Below are 18,226 nucleotides of genomic sequence, written 5' to 3' on the forward strand. Positions count from 1 at the left end.
ATTTTGTATAAAAATCTTTATAAAAGTAATACATTTTTGGAATTTGGGACAAAGTATTAACGAGAGCAATAAATGTATTAAAAAGAGAAAAAAAATGTTATTTTAATGTGTAACTTAATTGAGATATCATATGGCATATGGGTTACTGCACAATCAACACATAGATTCCCTTTGAAAAAGGACGGATTTTGTGCTTAAAAATAATTATAAAAGCTGCTTTTTTTTTTTTCTTTTTCCGTTTGGTTAATTTGAACCAATTCCAACATTTAGATGGAAATCATCCTAACAAACTAACTCGTAAGGGAGGCCGGTGGAGTTGCTGACGCAGAGAGAAAGAGAGAGAGAGAGAGAGAGAGAGAAAGAGAGAGAGAGAGGAAGCAGCTAGCGAGAGAGAGAACAGGCTGAAGCAGCAATGGCGCTTCTCTATTCTTCTCTTTCTGTTTCTACTTCCACCAACGCGTCTCTTCCTAATCTACCCTTCTTCAGGTTCTATCTCTTTCCATTTTTATCTATCTCATACTCACTGATTGAATTGGTTCTTATCCACTGAAAACTTATTCCTAATTTGTTCTCTAACTCCCAGAAACCAACCCAAAAACTTGCCTTGTCGGAAAAGAATTGGAATGTACACGAAATTCAATCTCTGTTCAACTCCAATCTCAAAACCCACCTCAGAAGATGGATTTCCCAGGAGGGAATTGTTGCTATTTGGGCTTACTTCTTCAGTTGCTTTGTTCTTTCCATCTTTAGGTCAGTTTTTCTTACCGTGGGTTGTTTTTTTTTTCCTGCTTCGTCTTTGTTAAAAATGGCAGCTTAGATAAATTTTGTGATGGATTAGCTTGAGCTAATCGACGGAGGGGCTTGTTTTTTCTTTGAAGTCCTGTAATATTATTGCTGTGAATGACAAAGTCTATCCTTTATTTTCAGGTTCTCTTGCTGAGGAAGAGTTGAAATCTGCCACAATGGTTGATGAAATAAACGCTTATTCTTATACTTATCCGGTGGAGTTGTCGTCTACTAATTTTGCCTTTAAATGGTAGATATTTTTGTTTAAACTGTTTCCTCAGGCTATGGCTCATCCTTACAACAAATATTTGATGAACATATAAAATGAAATGGCAGATTATTGCTCTGACCGTTCTATTTGACTTTGAAGAATCTATATCTTGGCAATGTGACCTGACTCTTAGATTCCACAATCAAAATTTTGGAAATCTTTCGAGGAAAAAAGGTTGCTGTTTGATGGTTAAAGGCTTAAAGCATCGATTGACTCTTTGGTATTTTTGTTTCCTAGAAAACGTTATTTCAGGCAGTCAAAAACAGGTTTCTGTAAGGTTTTTCACTTGGAACTAGGCTTCGCTACCAACCATAAATCCTATTAGAAATGACTTTACAAGTGCTTGAAAAATTGTTATTTTAGTGCAAAAAAGGGCGTTTGTAATCACTCGAAAGTCACTACAAACAGCTCAAGTCGTCTTCAATTCTGAACATGTGATGTAAATTTGAAAGATTAGCATCGCATTTGGTGTGTTATTATCTATGAAGTATGAAGTTTAAGTTCACTACCAATATGATGCCATTTTGATTATTGATTAAGACTCTTAACTTTAATTGGAAAATAATCTCCATCTTTTTTATTGTTGAGTGCTTTTGGCCTTTCGGCTTCATTTTTTCTTGTACCATTTAACTCTTTTGACATTTGCTTACGTTTTTTTTCCCTCTCCCCATCATTGTTTCATGTCCTTAAATCATATGTTACCTAACTCTTTCATCTTTTCAAGGGTGGAGTCAAGAAAACCAGAACGTTATTCGTCGGCTGCTCCATTGTCTCGTAAGTTTAACTTAGATTCCAAGACCCAACAGACGAAACATGTTCTGTTCTTTGAGCAGCATAAAATTTCATCCAACCATTAGAGACTTGTGATACAATGAAAAGAATGATAAAACTTCACTGTTTGGTTTCATTTTATTTTGTGGAATGCTTAATTCATCAAAGAAAATTTATCATTCATTAGTAGCTCTGAGTTTTAAAATGAGTTCCACCGCACTATGCTTGTTTTTCGATTTTGAATTATTTAGCAAAATGAATTTTATGATGCAGATTTTCTTCATATTAACTTCATTTTGTCTCCACATGTCATAGCTGATGCTCGATTGAGGATTGTCTCCGAGAGGGTTGATTTCATTGACAACCTTATCATTTCGGTTACGGTAACTTGTTATTCAATTTGTTAACAATTACTATTTTCTCTTTTTAGTTTGATAGTTTTTATCATCTTTTTTGTTTCAGATAGGCCCTCCAAATTCCATATATATAAAATCAAAGGACAAGAGTACTTGGGCAGCAAAAGATGTTGCAGACTCTGTTTTATCCGATAAATCTGCATTGGTAATTCAATATAGTTTGCTTGCTTTCTACCCGTAAATATTTGGACCGATCTATCCTCAGATTATTTGAAGCAATCTCATGTTTTTTCCAAGATTAAAAAAAAAAAAAAGAACACTAGATGGAAGTCCCGTGACACAGAGCCTGAGAGTAGGTTTATGTAGCCATATGAAAAAACCTGGAAAAATGCTGAACTCTACTTTCCACTCAGTTCATTGGAATCCATATCCTAAATACTAAACTTTAACATGAGTCCTTGTTTATTTTGCAGCGGGTGACTTCAAGTCAGCGAATGGCCGAGAGTTCAGTTCTTGATACAAATTCAAGTAATGTAAGTAAACTATGAAGTCCTATTGATGCATATATAGAGCGTTTCTAATTGTCCTCTCACAGATTGATGGTGAGCCATATTGGTATTATGAGTACCTTGTTCGAAAGTCACCAACAAAAATCGTATGTCTTGACTTTTTGAACGCTTTGTTCCCCCTCAGTAGAGGACATTACAAATATTTGATTTCTGAGGAATCTAATGAATCCTGCAGGTCGGAGAATCCAACATTTATAGGCATTATGTTGCATCAACAGCAGAGCGAGATGGTAAATTCTTGATTTTTAGTCTGCATTCTGTCAAACAAGCTATAAATGAGCAAAACCTGCTATGTTATAGCATAACTTCCATCTTGTAACCTGCAAAGCATATTAGAATTTCCTTGTTGATAACTCAGTAAGGTATATTCCTTGCACAATACTTATAGCTCAAGTTTGAACTCAAGAACGGTGAAGGTATTTCTAAACATTCCAAACACTTACATCAAAGCGAAGAGGTAAAAGTATTGCAGTTGGAAAAGAAAACAAGAAAAATGTGTTAGACCTCTGATCGGTGATTTTATGTTGGCTCATCCAAACTTCAGTGAGTGGCTGGAAAATGTGTACGAGTTATTGGTTCTGTCACGATTGATGAATAAGCCTGTTCGTTCTCCTAAATGTTTGTTTTTAGTTTCATGAACTGTGGGCACTAATCATGTTTCAATTGCAGGCTTTCTGTATACCATCAATGCTTCAACACTCGGCGCGCAATGGAACACAGTAAACTCTCTCTTTCTTTAACTTAATGATGATACTTATGTAAAATTAGTACCAAAAATTCCAATAATTGTTTCTTTTTGAGCAGATGGGACCTTTTCTGCAGAAAACCGTAGAGTCTTTTCGACTTCTTCCTCCCACCGAAGACTATGTTCCTCCATACAAGGATCCATGGAGATTCTGGTGACATTTTGTATATCCTCATACATTACTTTCAGGCATTTTTGTATTGTATATTCTTTTTGTTGTGTGGTTTTACCAATGAGTTCTAGTTCACTTTCGAAATCTAGGCATAGTGTCGAGAAGTTATTCTGTGTAAACTTCCATGAAAAGATGGGAGAAAGTAGATCTCTGCCTTGCTTAAGTTCAAAATTTCCTTTATATGGTCAAACTAAATTGCGGATTTGATTGCCTCATCAATACGAAAACGGCACCCTCAACACAGAATAGTGTATGTGAATTTCAAACAATAACATTAGAACATCAGGAGAATAGTATTTAGGACTCTTTGCATCCATCTGTTGTCATTATTTCTTATTCTTCATGGCTGCCATCCTTTCCAGAAACACATCAGTGGTGGCAAAGAATACAGGTCTATTTCGACAGCTAAATTCATGGGTGAATGTCTAAAAAGTAACTTTTAGCTATCTTTAGTTTGGGGGGAGGTTAGTTTGGGGGGAGGACTACTGAAAATGCAACTAAAATTTGGATTGATTCGAGTCCATTTCTTTTAGTACAATTCAAGATCAAAATGATAAATAATCAAAGTTCCAATTCTGAAGACCAAATCAATGAAGCCTACAATGACATGGGGATTAGAGGTACACAAATGATTGTTTTTTTTTTCTTTCTTTCTAATTATATCTCACGTTTAATACTATTGTTTGAACATTCAAAAATTCAAGAGAATTTAAAAGGTTGGTTAGAAACGGTTTTTTCGACTACTTGAAACTGTTTAAATACTAGAAAAATCATTTCAAACTAATTCTTTAACAACCGTTCAAAAGTTTGTTAATTCTCTTGAAGAATGGAAGCTTGTTTGAAATAAGCTTTTGTGTTGGCATTTCTTTAGCTTAGTTTACCTTCAAAATAATACTTCTTCCTTCTTCCACTTCCACTTTCATTGATGACCAACACCCCAACCATTAAAAAAAAACTATTAAAAGTAATCGTCAACCATGATAAAATATCCACTTTCAAGTACCAAGTGAGATCCTCATAATACGGATTCCTTCTTTACAACTTTGTTCAAATCCTTCTAGAGACCGATAAACAGCGCTCTTCAAATGGTAGTAATCCAATGCATTTAAGACGTGTTTTTCAGCCATGCGTTCCCCAAATCATAAGAGATGGAGAAGCCAGCATAAAATAAACACGAACCTGAGAATTTACAAGCTTATATAATGCAAAATATACGAGACAGTCAGAAACTATAAATTATAAATTACTGAGAAAGAAAAAGGAGTTTACCAATTGTTTTGGCAATTGTCACGATGTAATTAAGGCCTCTTACAATTCACAAACTGACAAATTATCAACAACATTATACTTGACCATAATCCAGGTCTTACGTCTGGAAAAGTAATATAATATGCATCGGGGGTGACTAACAGGAGGTATGAAAGAATACGAAGGCTACTAATAGACAACAAAAAAGATGAGTATTTTTTTTTTTTTGTTCTTTTTTTTCTTTTCCCTTTTCGTTTTTCCAATTACATTTTTCTCTTTGACGACTATGCCACAAAAAATAGGAAAACCATGAGGAAGAATATTAGTACAAAGAAAATTTTGATCATCAACCATCTATTTGATGATATACTGCTTAGATACTTGAGCAAAGCTCCCTGTGCCCCCTCCACATTTGCCAGAGTATCATCCATGTTTTCATCGATCCTGCAACAACCGACCGAAATTAATTTTTGAATCATAAGCTAATTGGAGGAGACTTGAAGAATATGAAAAATGACTTAAGATAGGCTCCAGTATGTTCTAAAACCTATTTGTGTTTTAACCAGATATTTTGTAGATAAGAGATTGGCATGATGTTGTGGGGCATTGAATTAGGAAAAAACTTCGAGAAATCTTGAGAGTATGTTTAGACTCATAGTAATTGTTGCTCTTTTGGCATACAAGTAGTTTATTGGAAAGTTTCTTGGAACTCCATTAGCTAAACGGGCTATTGACTCTTTCACTCCTCCTTGCACTTGTCCATCTTCCAAATGTTGAAGAAACAATGGATAACAATGGAGATATCAAACCAATACAAAGGGAAATGGTGTTAGAGCACATGTTATCTAGACAATCGAGTTCAGTCTAAAGTAACCCCAACAATAAACCATCTTAGCCAGCCTTTCTCCAAAAGCAACCACTTGAAGTAACAAAAATAAAGTGGACAACATTCAAGAGTACCCCCTTTCTCTAGGACAAACTAACTAGACCTTTATGTTTTCTCCATGTACACAAGTATCCTAAAAGTTCATAGCTTGTTCCAAAAAAGAAAACAATTAACAATAATAATAATTTAAAAAATTAAAAAATAAGAGGCACACAAGTATCTACGCAGGTCAACTTGGATAACCTGTAAGTTTGACTTTCTTTTAGCCAAAATAGGCCTGAAACGGTAATGCCTACCAGCTATTTGACAAATTGCCTAAAGTATTCAACCCATGAGTTGGGCACTTGCAGCACTCACTTGACATGTTCCATTCCAACCGGCTGTTTTCGTCCATGCATGAGCATGCATGCTAATCTATTCTTTCTTCCTAACCTCTGTTGCAATGCCTTTTCAATCCATTCAATTTGAGCAACTTTACGCCGTAAGCTTCTACCCCATAGTGGTGGGTTGATGTCTTCTCTCTCTTTTGTAATTTTCATCAATCAAATTTAAAGTTTCAGTTTAAGTTAATATGGAAATGCCGACACGTACTTTCCAATTTCCAGATCCATATGCATCATTCCAGCAAATTACCAGATCATTCATCAGAAATATACAACTAATAAAGACTAGCCTGTTCTGCTTCAGTTTTAACAATCACGGAGAAAAATGAACAAAAAGTAGCAAAAATATCCAAAATTTTCATCTTAATTCTCAACAAGTCCCCCCCCCCCCCCCCCAAGCACAAGAAGAGTAATACCTTCGTTTTCTCTTTCGTCTATTTTATAGGATTTCTTTTGTAAAAACTGATATTTTAGGAGAACTTGCCTTACTCCTCTTTTTAGGCTTGGGGATTCACACTTCCTCATCCCTAAAGATAAAGGCTACAGATTTTTCTTGGTTTAAGTCCTCCTTTAATGATATCGCTCTTTGTTAGAGCTTTCAATGGTATCTCTCGTTTCTTGAAAAAGAAAAAAAAACCCACACAACAACAAAAATGGAAAGTTCAAAACATAACAATTTAATAACTGAAATGAAGTCTCACAAGCCAATTTTATAGTACAATCATGCTTGGAGAAACCCCCCTAGAGAAATCATCATCAGATGGAAACCAACTTTCATGACTACGACCATTCATATGTTACTGAAAAAATAAATGGTAAATAAACCCAATACATTTAGAAGATTTGACACGTTAACTACTTATCCAGTTTTAATGAAGGCTATATTTAGACTAGGGGTGTTCACGGTTTGGTTCAGTTCAGTTTGAAGCTAAAACCGCACTGAACCGAAAAATGAAAAAAAAATCTCAGTCGAAACCAAATCGAACCGCTCATCTGTGTCAAATCAAATCGAAACCGAACCGCTTATGCATAAATAAAACCGAATCGAATCGCATAAGAATATGTTTCAATTTAACACAAACCGAATCAAACCGCATGCATTCGGTTTTGGTTCAATTTTATTCAGTTGCGGTTCGGTTTGTCAATCGGTTCGGTTTTCGACTATTTTTTTAACACCCCTAATTTAGACCATTCAGTCTTATGTAGCACATTGAACTCTTTAAGGTTCGAGATTAACTTGAATGTAATGGATATACTGAAACTATATATATCTTTCATATTTTGTAAAATAAAAGTAAATTTATATGATCAGCAATTCTGAAATGGGTGCACGAGGGTAATACCTGATAGCAATCTCTCCTTGTTCAGAAACCAGAGTCGCTAGCTGGTTGAAGATATTGCTTAATTCATGAATGGTGGATTCTACATTTTGAAGAGCTTCAGCTCTGCTCTGCATGTAAGTATCTTGTAATGGAACCATCTGCTGCTGCTGCTGCTGCTGCTGCAACAATGGTTGACCCTCCCCATCCACCTGCTTCCTGTAAATTTACAAGTAACACAATTTTCATTTCACCACATTATAACCGTTTAATTAACTTTGACAGTAAAGTAGAAACAGCATGACCAAGAAAACGATCGAAAGCAACTAAGTAATATAGCACAAAATAATTTTTTAAATACACGAGCTACAAGTGAACTTTCATTAGAAACACGTGTAGCAAGGCATCAATCCAATTGATCATGGAATTATGGATATTCCTCCAATTGGCAGTAATAATGAATTTAGAAGGCCTTGCCTTGACTATAATGATTGCTAAGTCAAATAATGAACCAAAGAAAACGAATGAGATATATGAGCATTCCAAGGGACATCATGCACCAAACTGTTGAGTTTATCTTTTAAAACATGAATCTAGAATTAGTTACTCATGGTGACCAGGGCCATGCTCAAAGAAATATGGTAAGAAAGGAGCAGGACAATTGTTAAAGAAATATGGTATATGGTTACTAGGTAGAAACGAATAGGAAATTCTTCGAGGGATCAACTGGTGCATTAGGATTTGGTTTACTTTATTAACCTTTTCCCAAATTTTGAATTTACTAGCTCATTTCTCATTACTATTTTCAAAGATATCCCACTATCGTCTAATACATGCCAACAGAGAAGATGTCTCACGTAAATAAGGAAATGTGTGAATATAACAACAGGAAACTTCTAAAATTTCTCACCCGGGAGATGCTTTGGAAAAAGATGTAGATGCCTTGGCCCATGGAGGAGGGGCTGCGCTTGGGGCACCAGAAGCTGACCTGGATGCTAATGGGCGCTGGCGAACAAAAGGATTTGTAGATTCCTTTGAAGCAGTAGAAGAAAATAGTTGTCTTCTGTTCTCATGAACCTTCAAATTCTTCATTAAACCAACAGAGGGTGTAAGTATTTAAAGAAGAACAAAAAAGGCTGGAAAAGGTAATCAGTGAGATGGATAAAAGTACAATCAAGAAAAGAGAATTGCAGTGAAACATTTGAGCTTACTTCAGTTCGCATGGTCAGGACTTCTTTAAATTCTTTTGTCGTGCTCATCAATCGATTCTTAAGATCATCTACCACAGTGGTTGAATGACTAGTAGTATCACTGGATATGTTTCCATTTTCATTTCTAGAGTTGCAGAGAAGCTGAAGATCTACAACGGCAGAGTTCAATGTTGTAATGTCCTGCTTAATAAGAGCAGTTAGCTCCTGAATTTCCATTGTTGGGTCATCAAAAACAGAAGTCCTCTTTGCCACTGCAAATCAAGACGTGAACATCAAAATTCAATCAGCAAATATGAAACTTTCCATTCAAATATTTCTAGCAATATATTAAATAAAAATTATTTTCAGAGGCAACATTGCGTATTCTCCTCCTCCACATGCATGAAGCTCATTTAACTAAACAACAACAAAATAACCCACATAAAACAGAGAAATGTTTCTTCCCGAGTTCTCCCTCGCATTTAGCAGACTAAATAAAATCAACCCCAAAATTTTTAAGATCCTAATAAGATACAATTTACAAGAGGAATGAGCCATTGAAGCAGTTTTTCCAGATTAAAAGATATCTTTGGATAAATAAATGGAATCTCAAGGAAAATGATCAGTACCTGCTTAGATCGTAAGAACCATCCAATATGTTACCTACTTGAATATCTAACCAAGGGATAATGCATACCGAAATCTCCCAACTTTTTTCTGAATAAGGTCCTCAAATTAATGGAATTCAACAATAAATTGATCAAACTCAAAAATGAAGGAATTTAACTAATGTAACCATATGCCAGGCTGAAATGATCATATTTATTGAAAATGGCCTCTAGTCTGAATTATATAATAAAGGACTGCATGTACGTACTGCATTACTTTAGAACTCAAGGACACAGTTGTACCTATAGAATAGATCTTGTTCAAGTAAAGTCATACGTACTGTATATTACTTTCAAGTCAACTACTTACATTTTGCCAACTTTGAGAGTTTCTGAGACGTCTGGTGTATCCCTAACCCAATCTTGGAAGCCCTTTTATTAAATTCAGACTGTAGGGCCACAGCAGAGCGCTGCTCTTCTGATTTTGAAACAGCACTTGGTCCAGTTGTTCCCGTGCCAGAAGAGAAAGACTTCTTTAGCCTCTCTGTTATGTTCTGAAATTCCAGCGTCCGATCTCTAAATGAATGAGCTGTTTTGACAGCCATCTTCAACGCAGTAAGCTGAAGCTCTACAAACATCATGAAATGCATTTACATCAATCGATTTTGATTCTCGGACATTGAACCATTATCGTCTTAAGCTCCTATAGAACAAAAAAAACCCATCTACCCAATATATTTTCCGTCGCCACAAACTTTTCTTGCTTACTTCCACAATGTTATAATCCATATTAATTCAAAAATTCAGATCGCTTCTTTTAATATACATAGAGTATTCGCATTCATATAGAAAGGAAATTAAAAGCAATGATAATTCGAAGAAACTGGATTCAAAGCGAATATCCTTATTCCAATCAGTCTAGAAAAATGTCGGTGCATAACAATCGAAGAATTCAAACCACAGTTTACGCCAACCACACATATCTAAACGAAATAATTCTTCCATATCACCAAAATTTGCAAAGACAAAACGAAAGAAAAATGATACGAACAATGAAATTACCTCCACAGACGCGAGATCCAAATCCCTCGAGCCTCAACGAGAAAATCTGGAGTAGAAAACAAATGGTAGAATGCACAAAATTCAGAGAAAAAGGGGAAGCAAAACCCTAGATCTGGATCGAAATCGCCATTCACCCCAATCGACCAGAAACGCGTTGAATATCCCGCCGACGCAGTTAATCGAACGTGGAAGAAACAAGTTGGAGATCAAATAGAGCGAGAAATCGACTGAGTTTGATCACAGATTGAAATTGAGGGCAAAAGGGAATGAAATTGGGGGAAAGAAGAAAAAAATATGGCGGTAACGGACGGAGTTAAGTTAAGCTGAGAAGAGGCGCTGAACAGAAAAAATTGGAGGAAATTACCGGCTACTCGTTTTCTAGAACGAGTAACAAATAACAATAAATATAAATGCAATTTTAGTTTAATTAAATTTTATAGGATTTGGTTACATTACATAAAACTATTTGATGTAAATTTTGGGATTATAGTTAAAAAAAAATACTCCAGTCAGGGAAGCTTAGTTTTAGTTTGAGATTAGTTATATATATATATATTTATTTAAGTTCAGATTCATTCGTTACTTAATCTTCAATGAATTAATGTAAATCGTTAAGATAATGTTTGTCGCAAATACATTGATATTTAAGCTAGCTCTTTCAATAATTAGAAAAAAAAAAAAACTCTTTTTGAATCGAGAATGAAGTATCTTGTATGAAGTTATCATTATTTCTTTATGAATACTAAACTTGTTTTTTAATTATTTCTTTTGTCCATTGGATTGAAAAAGGCAATGACAAGCTAACTAAAGAACCTAAACTCAAGGACTAGGAGTGCATTCAACATAGTTGCCTCTTTTCATAAACCTTCTTTAATTTTTTCTGACTATCACGTCCACCTTTTACACGTTTAAGAGATAAAAAGTTCGATGGCTTCTATTATTTCATTTCTTGACCCTTCTTTATAGGTTAAAAGTTATCGATACATAAGATTTAACTTTTATTTTAGTCATGTAGTGATTTGGTCTTTAGATGTGTTAGCTATATAAGCTGGTTTCATGGATGTAGGTAAATTATCCCTAAAACGAATAAGTCATTTAGGAAAAGAAGAAAAAAAATTTGAGAACCGTTGAGACGACAACTGTCCCTTCATTCTTTTTGGGCAAATTTAGGCCCGTTGGGCTACCACACTTGAATTCCTTTGTTCAGTTTCTCAAAGAAAATGGGCCTTTCAATTGGGCTGGCAGTTTGCAATGATCCGCTCTCTCCATTGTTTGGCCCATGATTATTATTACATGTAAAAGTTCCCCCAAACCTTCCATTTTGGGAGTGGTGTTTGACTTGTTAGAAATTTTGCATAATGTTTGAGTAGTTGAAATAGCTTACTAAAAGAAATAAAATTATATTTTATTTTTAACTATAATATAATTGAAACATTTGTTAATTTTTTTCGGTCGAAAACTTTGTATCTTCACTCTTGCATTTGTTATATGTTTAGAAAAGAAATGGTTATCCAAAAAAAATTTCATACGATAAATGTTATAATTCAAGTTTTGGCATATATTATTATATATTAAACAAATTATCGGAATGATAAAACAAAGTTCAAATTTTCATTTTATGACTTTTATATGAAATTAATGATTCATTAGATTCTATATTTTGTAGGATCCAATGTCTCTTAAAAAAATCTTAAACATAGATTAAAAAAGTATTGAAGTAAACATAATTTAACTAACATAAAATATATCATCCATCCTACAAATGATAGGTATTAAGACTTAGCACAAAAGTTTATTTCTTTTTTATTTCAAAATCTCATGATTTAACTTTAGTGATATTACAAATGTATCATTAACATCAATTTTAAGTCATTTTAAAACAAAAGGCGGCTTGTTATTTTCGAAATAATTTAAAATCTAGAGATAAAAAAAAGTAAGGATCTCGATATTTCTTTTAGAGAAAAATTAATTACTTCTTTTTTTCGTCACTCTCAACGTTCACTCTAAAAAACAATCCATAAGCTCTTATAAAGAAAAGGAAAAAAATACTAGAACTCAAAAGAGAACAAAAAAATTCGTTAAAAGAAACATGTGGTAGAATTAAAAAAAACAATCGAGCATTTCAAAAAATGACTAATACAGAAAATCAACTAGAACATTACATGAAACGGTTTTAATTTTTTAAGATGTCACCGTCGTTGCCATTAAAAGCAACAATTACATTGGAGGAGTCATATTCAACCATCAAGAAAGGAGCCACGTTCCAAAAGTTAGACAACATCACAAAGAAATCAAACTAAATAGCTTAATATCATTTCTAAATCTTTAATCTTTCGAGTTTTTGAAATCTTTTAGAACCCAATGGCAATCAAAGATCCATTAGAGTCACGGATAATCCAACCCACTCAACAGAACCTTCATCTTCAAACCAAATGGCATCAGACTTCATCTTCCAATCGGCCACCTTTGTTTTGTTGCTTGACACCTCACCTCCACGATCTCGACACTGTCAGAATTTTAAATTATTGTATTTAAACCAATGATTCATAATTATGAATTGAGAATTAAAATGAAATAAAATCGTGGGCAATTTAAATGGCTAGTTTTATTGGTTTATTTTGGTCACTGGAAGAAAAGTCCAAAAAATAAATGATAACAAACAATTGAAAATTCTTGTAACATTAACATAAAGGATAGTCAAAAAGAAATTGAAAGCAAAATCATCATTGTTCTTCAATATTTGGACAGGAATATATTCTCAAAGTTGAAGACTACTGTATTTATCCGCTACTTTTTGGTTGTCAATTCAAACTAAAATGCTAAATGTTAAAGATAATAATAAAGTAATTTGCAAAAATATCTATGTATGATAATGTTACTCCAATAGGTCAAAATTATCTTTAGAATACAATTTGTATAAAAATTAGGACCTAAATTAGATGGCGTTGTCATATAGAAAAATGTACGGTGTTTGAAGTCGAAATTTATAATAGGTTATTGTCACATCCCATCTCTTGATTTCTATTGTAAAAGTTGTTTTGAAATGTTTTTAAAAAGACAAGGATGGTATTGTTTTGAAAAAAAATTGCAAAACAAAAGAAATGTTTCTTTTTTTTTTTTTTTGGTTGCAAGAGGGTAACTTTTGAAATATTTTTTTTATTAGATTCAAATAAACTATAGGAAACCAAATTTATTAATCAATCACGTATGGTCAATAAAAACGTTGGAGTGCCTAATTTGACGATATTTTCATTAAGGTAAAATATGTGTTATTTATCGATAAATGAAATGCGTTCAAATTCTCTATTTTAGATATAGTTTGAATATAAAAATTAATGTAAAATATGTATTTTATTAAATTAAAAGTGTTTCAAATTCTCGACTTTACAAATTTAAAAAGAAACTGAAAATACCGATATAAAAAAACCTAACATACTAATATTTTCATGGTATGATAAAAAATCACTAAAAATTGATTTTCTAATACTTTTAGTTTTAGGAGCGTCGTTTGAGGTTTAGCAACCCTTTTTTGTATTACTAAAAAGTGATTTTCTAGTACTATCCTATATTTCAATTTGATGAGTTTTTTTTAATAATATTATAAAATTCACTAAAAATTTATAAAATTTCTTGACTATATTTTCTTTAATTACACCACTTCATTACGATTTAATTCATGTTTAAAAAGAAAATAGTAGACTAGATATCAATGAAAAATAAATGAAGTAAATTAAGAAAAAAAAACATCCAATAATCCAATCTAATTCAATTAAAATGTAAGTCCTAATTTATACAATCAACCAAGAACATAAACTCCCTATATATATAAAATAAAATCACAATAATCATATAAATTTCAAAACATAAATTTACAAGAGAAATCCAAAATACTTATAAGAGCAATTATGCCACTTTTTTTTTCTTCTTTTAAGAGCTAAAGATAAATAAATAAAAAGAAAAACTTAAAAAAGTCCAATATATTCGCAAATTAATATGAAAGAGCAAATGGTTAATGGTTATCTTTTTTGCTCCATTTTCTAAGTAAGAGCAAGATGTGCACCACCATGGCACACAAGAACCCTAGTGCAGCGCTCGAGCCAACCAACGAGACCCCGGTGCATAATAACATCACAAATGCTTGTTCTTTATTGTTCATATCCCTTGCCGCCATCGCTAGCTCGACTCCAGCGAACAACAATAGAACTCCCAAAATCCCTACGGAAAATTGGTTTAGAACCTAAACACGCCATTAAAAATACTATTAATTTATCAACGCTTAAATTTTTGGATTTGGATAGCAAATATTTCAAACATATAATTTAAGTTTAGAACCTAAGCACCCATTTAAATATAGCCTCGGGTAATTTGAACTTAGTATATTCACTCTAGGTTTAAGAATTTTCAATTTAGTTATTATCTAATTTGGTTTTCTTGTATATATTAATGAGGAGACTAAAATAGTACTAACTAATAATCTTAATAGAGATAAAAAGGATAATTAGTGAATTTTTATATATTCTTAAACAATAAGTTGAAGCTTTTTTAAAATATCAAAATTGTTATAATGAGTTTTCACACTCATAGTTCAATTAGTCTTAATAATGCTCAAATTAATTTTGAAGTGTATAAAATATATTTTAAAAAATAATTGTAAAAAGTCAAAAAATGGAAAAAGAAATGTATTTTAAATTATGGTAAAATTCTAAAATTTTTTAGAGATGATTAACCTTAAAACGGTTATATTTATAAATATTTTACTCAACAATAATTTTAGATTTTTAAACATTTAAAAAGTTAAATAAATTTGACTGTGAATAATTAAAAGGTAAGAATTTTGACCATAAATATATCATAACTTATGAGCTTTAATCTCTTGAGTTAAAAGTAAATCGAACCTTTGCAAGAGAGCTTCCCAGAACCAAACCAAGTATCAATTTAGTGGCACCGAGCAACGCGACACACCCGCCGCTCCTACCGCCAAACTTATACTGACCAGCAAGACCACCGGCGCCATGACAAGTCGGGATGGCACCGAACCAGCAACCGACGATGTTCATAAGCCCGACGGTGACGGAGAGGGACGTGACGGTGAAAATCTTGGCTGGAAAAAGGTCCATGGATAGCTTGCAAACGGCGATAACTGAGTTGAGAATGGAGAGAGGAAGCTGAGGAATTGTTCCCTTTATGAATCCTTTTTTCCATTGGCTTTTTGTGATCTTAACAATGGTGATGGATGAGGGCCCAAATGTAATTTCCTTCACCACTTTTGGATTTCGGATGAAGAGAAAAATAATGCCTAATAAAAAAATTATGAAAGCTGATGGAAGGGAAGCTATGATCTTCCTAACCTTCTCTTTATTAATTCCTCCTTTGGCTTCCCCTTCGGCCTCGTTTTCAGTTCCTTCCTGCTGATGTTCATCTTCTCCGGCGCCGTTAACGACGATCACAAAACAAGCACAAACAACGGCCAAAATCAACCCATCTAATCCGAACCATTCACGGCCGTCGCCAGATTTAGATTTCGCCATATTTTGATCATAACGAACATATTTAACGGCCGTCAGAGTAAACGACAATCCTTGCGCCAATTGAATCCCTCTCACCACCGCCAACGGAATCCATTTGTAAACTAAATGCATAAGTCCAGTCGCACCCAGAACAAAGAGGATTCCACCGGTCAGGATTCCGGCCGCCATGATCTCCGCCACGCCGAACTCTGGATCAGCCAGGGCTGCGGCGGCGATCGATTTCATTGGTTGGACCGGCATCGGAACGCCGTAAATCAGGCCGGTGAGGATGTTGTAAATTCCGGTGAAAATTAATGTGGTACCTAAATTGATGTTTCTGGATAATGTCAGAGCTAAAACTATGGGAATATATGTCCCCAAATCGCCCATTGCGCCGTTTAATTCAGCCCATTTTGACCGGAATACCAGATTGGTCTTCAGCTTTTTCGTTACTGTTCTCGGTAAACTGCTTATTGACATCGGTTTACCGGTTTCCGACTGGTTTTCGATAGTTTCAAGGGCTGAGGCAGGGCGGCTTTGCGAGGCCATGAAAAGCTTCAAACGAGTTTTTTTTTTCAAGCGGGGAAAAGGGTATAAATGCAAATGCAAGACGGATTTGATTTTATAGTGGTGAAGTAAAAAGAGATTGGAGTTTTGATTTTGAAAATTTGAGCATTACTTCTAGTTGAGTGGATATCAACAGGCTGCTTGGCCCCATGTTTGGTGGCCAATGGTTATTATAATTCTCTCATTAGGATTATAACTATTATATTTATTCTACTTTCCCTTTATTATTTCTCACTCTTCTCTTTACTCTCTAACACAACTTTTCATTCTTTTATCACTATTCTTCGTCGGAGTTATATAATTTACAAATTTTAATTATGCCATCAAAAAATTTATCTAATGAATTTTGTTAAAAAAATCTACTTTATAAAAATAATTTTAAAATATAGTCTGTTACGAAAAATATATTTGTAAAATTAACATACTATAAATTACTTAGGAAAAATTATTTTGAAAAAAATATCTTAGAAAAATTTTATTTGTAAAAGTTTAGAAAAATTGTATTACATAGTTAATACTTAAAACATAATATAAAAAATCAATTGTGTTAAACTTAAGAAAAATAATAATTCACAATTTTATCAATCTATTTCAAGTTTTAAAAAAGGAAACAATCAATAACTTTTGACAATGTTTGCTACATAAATAAATAAACATAATAAAAAATAATAATTGGTAATTAGGTGTATAGTGGGTAAAATGGAACCATACTTTATTTCCATATAATCAAAAATTGTTTTTAAACATTTTATTCCTAAATAAATCAAATAAATAATTTTCCAAAAAAATTACAAATTTACGTTTTCTTATGAAAAGATTTAGCATAAACCAAAATTTGAATAACTAAATTTGTACCATAAATTTGGAGAAGAAAAGATATGCATCACAATGCATATTTTTTAAAAAGGCAATTTGTGTTATAAAAAGAATTGATGGTATGATAAAAGAAAAAAAATAAAATCAATGATAATATGACAAATGCGTTTAGAAAATAATAACAGTAACGGTTAAAATCATGCAAAAACTTATATAAATCTTTTTTAATTCTTTTTACAAAATTAACAAACCTATAACTTTCTTTAAAAATTATTAGAAAAACAAACACAAAGTAATGAAGATGAAGAATTAGTAATTAAACTTTCTTCTAAACTTATTTTTATGAAATATAATTAATGACTTACAAAAACGGTAATTGAATAAATGAACATCCTATTTAACAAGATTTAATAAAACCAGTTGAAGAATAATGTGTATTTCATGTACCATATATATATATGCATGGTAAGAGAAGTTTGAAGCTAACTTTATTAAATGAACATCATAATTAACAAGATTTAATAAAATCAATTGAAGAAAAATATATCTTTCATGTATAGTATGTAAACAAGAAAAAAAAAAGTAAAAAACTCATATTATAATAGTTTTCACATCAAACACAACTTATAATAACACAGACTACTATAATAGTCTGCACGCAAAACACAGACTATAATAGTTTTACACCTCAAACACAAATTATTATAATACCCAAGCTATTATAATCTCAAACTATTATAAGTCATTACTCGCCCCAAACGCCTCCTAAGCTTTTTCTTTTGTGAATAAGAAATTTATTTATTTCACATGTTAATGAATATTAATTTTTTTTTTCTTTTAAGGAAATGGATATAAAAGGTTTTTAATCGTTGGCCTCAATAGGGTATTATCGTAGACGTTTATCAAGATTAGTATAGTTTAATGATATAATACCTGTATTATCAACATCAAAATCAAATGTTTGACTTTT

The 18,226-nt window shown here is 32.8% G+C and overlaps 3 protein-coding genes across 8 annotated transcripts; 1 reads left to right on the plus strand and 2 right to left on the minus strand.

Moving 5' to 3' along the window:
- The first annotated feature begins 229 nt into the window (after positions 1 to 229).
- LOC103488254 (psbP domain-containing protein 5, chloroplastic) lies at positions 230 to 3,916 on the plus strand. Of its 5 annotated transcripts, none has more exons than XM_051082223.1 (11): positions 234 to 486; positions 584 to 750; positions 928 to 1,036; positions 1,782 to 1,831; positions 2,144 to 2,205; positions 2,291 to 2,389; positions 2,658 to 2,717; positions 2,780 to 2,839; positions 2,929 to 2,983; positions 3,423 to 3,472; positions 3,558 to 3,916. In XM_051082223.1, the coding sequence occupies exons 1-11, from the start codon at positions 413 to 415 to the stop codon at positions 3,654 to 3,656; spliced, it is 885 nt and encodes a 294-aa protein (XP_050938180.1). In that variant the 5' UTR covers positions 234 to 412; the 3' UTR covers positions 3,657 to 3,916. The 5 variants fall into 5 exon arrangements, with proteins under 5 accessions (XP_050938183.1, XP_050938180.1, XP_050938182.1 ...); XM_051082224.1 differs by having other exon boundaries at positions 235 to 486; positions 2,144 to 2,175; XM_017044531.2 differs by having other exon boundaries at positions 236 to 486; positions 2,144 to 2,211.
- Positions 3,917 to 4,882: 966 nt separating this feature from the next.
- On the minus strand, positions 4,883 to 10,742 carry LOC103488253 (syntaxin-32). Its single transcript, XM_008446901.3, has 6 exons — positions 10,367 to 10,742; positions 9,675 to 9,932; positions 8,718 to 8,968; positions 8,417 to 8,592; positions 7,531 to 7,725; positions 4,883 to 5,362 (listed from the first exon to the last, which is right to left on the minus strand). Exons 2-6 carry the CDS (start codon positions 9,907 to 9,909, stop codon positions 5,203 to 5,205), a joined length of 1,017 nt encoding a protein of 338 aa, XP_008445123.1. The 5' UTR covers positions 9,910 to 9,932; positions 10,367 to 10,742; the 3' UTR covers positions 4,883 to 5,202.
- Positions 10,743 to 14,096: 3,354 nt separating this feature from the next.
- On the minus strand, positions 14,097 to 16,522 carry LOC103488252 (molybdate transporter 1). 2 transcript variants are annotated; one of them, XM_008446898.3, is made up of 2 exons: positions 15,262 to 16,520; positions 14,097 to 14,603 (listed from the first exon to the last, which is right to left on the minus strand). In XM_008446898.3, the coding sequence occupies exons 1-2, from the start codon at positions 16,420 to 16,422 to the stop codon at positions 14,376 to 14,378; spliced, it is 1,389 nt and encodes a 462-aa protein (XP_008445120.1). In that variant the 5' UTR covers positions 16,423 to 16,520; the 3' UTR covers positions 14,097 to 14,375. The 2 variants fall into 2 exon arrangements, with proteins under 2 accessions (XP_008445120.1, XP_008445122.1); XM_008446900.3 differs by having other exon boundaries at positions 14,118 to 14,581; positions 15,262 to 16,522.
- Between the last annotated feature and the right edge of the window lie 1,704 nt (positions 16,523 to 18,226).

Source organism: Cucumis melo, chromosome 3 (genome assembly GCF_025177605.1).
Source record: "Cucumis melo cultivar AY chromosome 3, USDA_Cmelo_AY_1.0, whole genome shotgun sequence".
NCBI classification, from domain to species: domain Eukaryota; kingdom Viridiplantae; phylum Streptophyta; class Magnoliopsida; order Cucurbitales; family Cucurbitaceae; genus Cucumis; species Cucumis melo.

Bases quoted from the DNA above. Each gene is read 5' to 3' on its own strand.
- LOC103488254 (XM_017044531.2), top strand. From the start codon at position 413: ATGGCGCTTCTCTATTCTTCTCTTTCTGTTTCTACTTCCACCAACGCG. The intron at 487-583 runs GTTCTATCTCTT...TCTAACTCCCAG, and splicing joins CCTAATCTACCCTTCTTCAG to AAACCAACCCAAAAACTTGC. The intron at 751-927 runs GTCAGTTTTTCT...CTTTATTTTCAG, and splicing joins TTTGTTCTTTCCATCTTTAG to GTTCTCTTGCTGAGGAAGAG.
- LOC103488253 (XM_008446901.3), bottom strand. From the start codon at position 9,909: ATGGCTGTCAAAACAGCTCATTCATTTAGAGATCGGACGCTGGAATTT. The intron at 8,969-9,674 runs GTAAGTAGTTGA...CTTGATTTGCAG, and splicing joins ACTCTCAAAGTTGGCAAAAT to TGGCAAAGAGGACTTCTGTT. The intron at 7,726-8,416 runs GTGAGAAATTTT...GTAAATTTACAG, and splicing joins TTTTCCAAAGCATCTCCCGG to GAAGCAGGTGGATGGGGAGG.
- LOC103488252 (XM_008446898.3), bottom strand. From the start codon at position 16,422: ATGGCCTCGCAAAGCCGCCCTGCCTCAGCCCTTGAAACTATCGAAAAC. The intron at 14,604-15,261 runs GTTCGATTTACT...TGGCGTGTTTAG, and splicing joins TGGGAAGCTCTCTTGCAAAG to GTTCTAAACCAATTTTCCGT.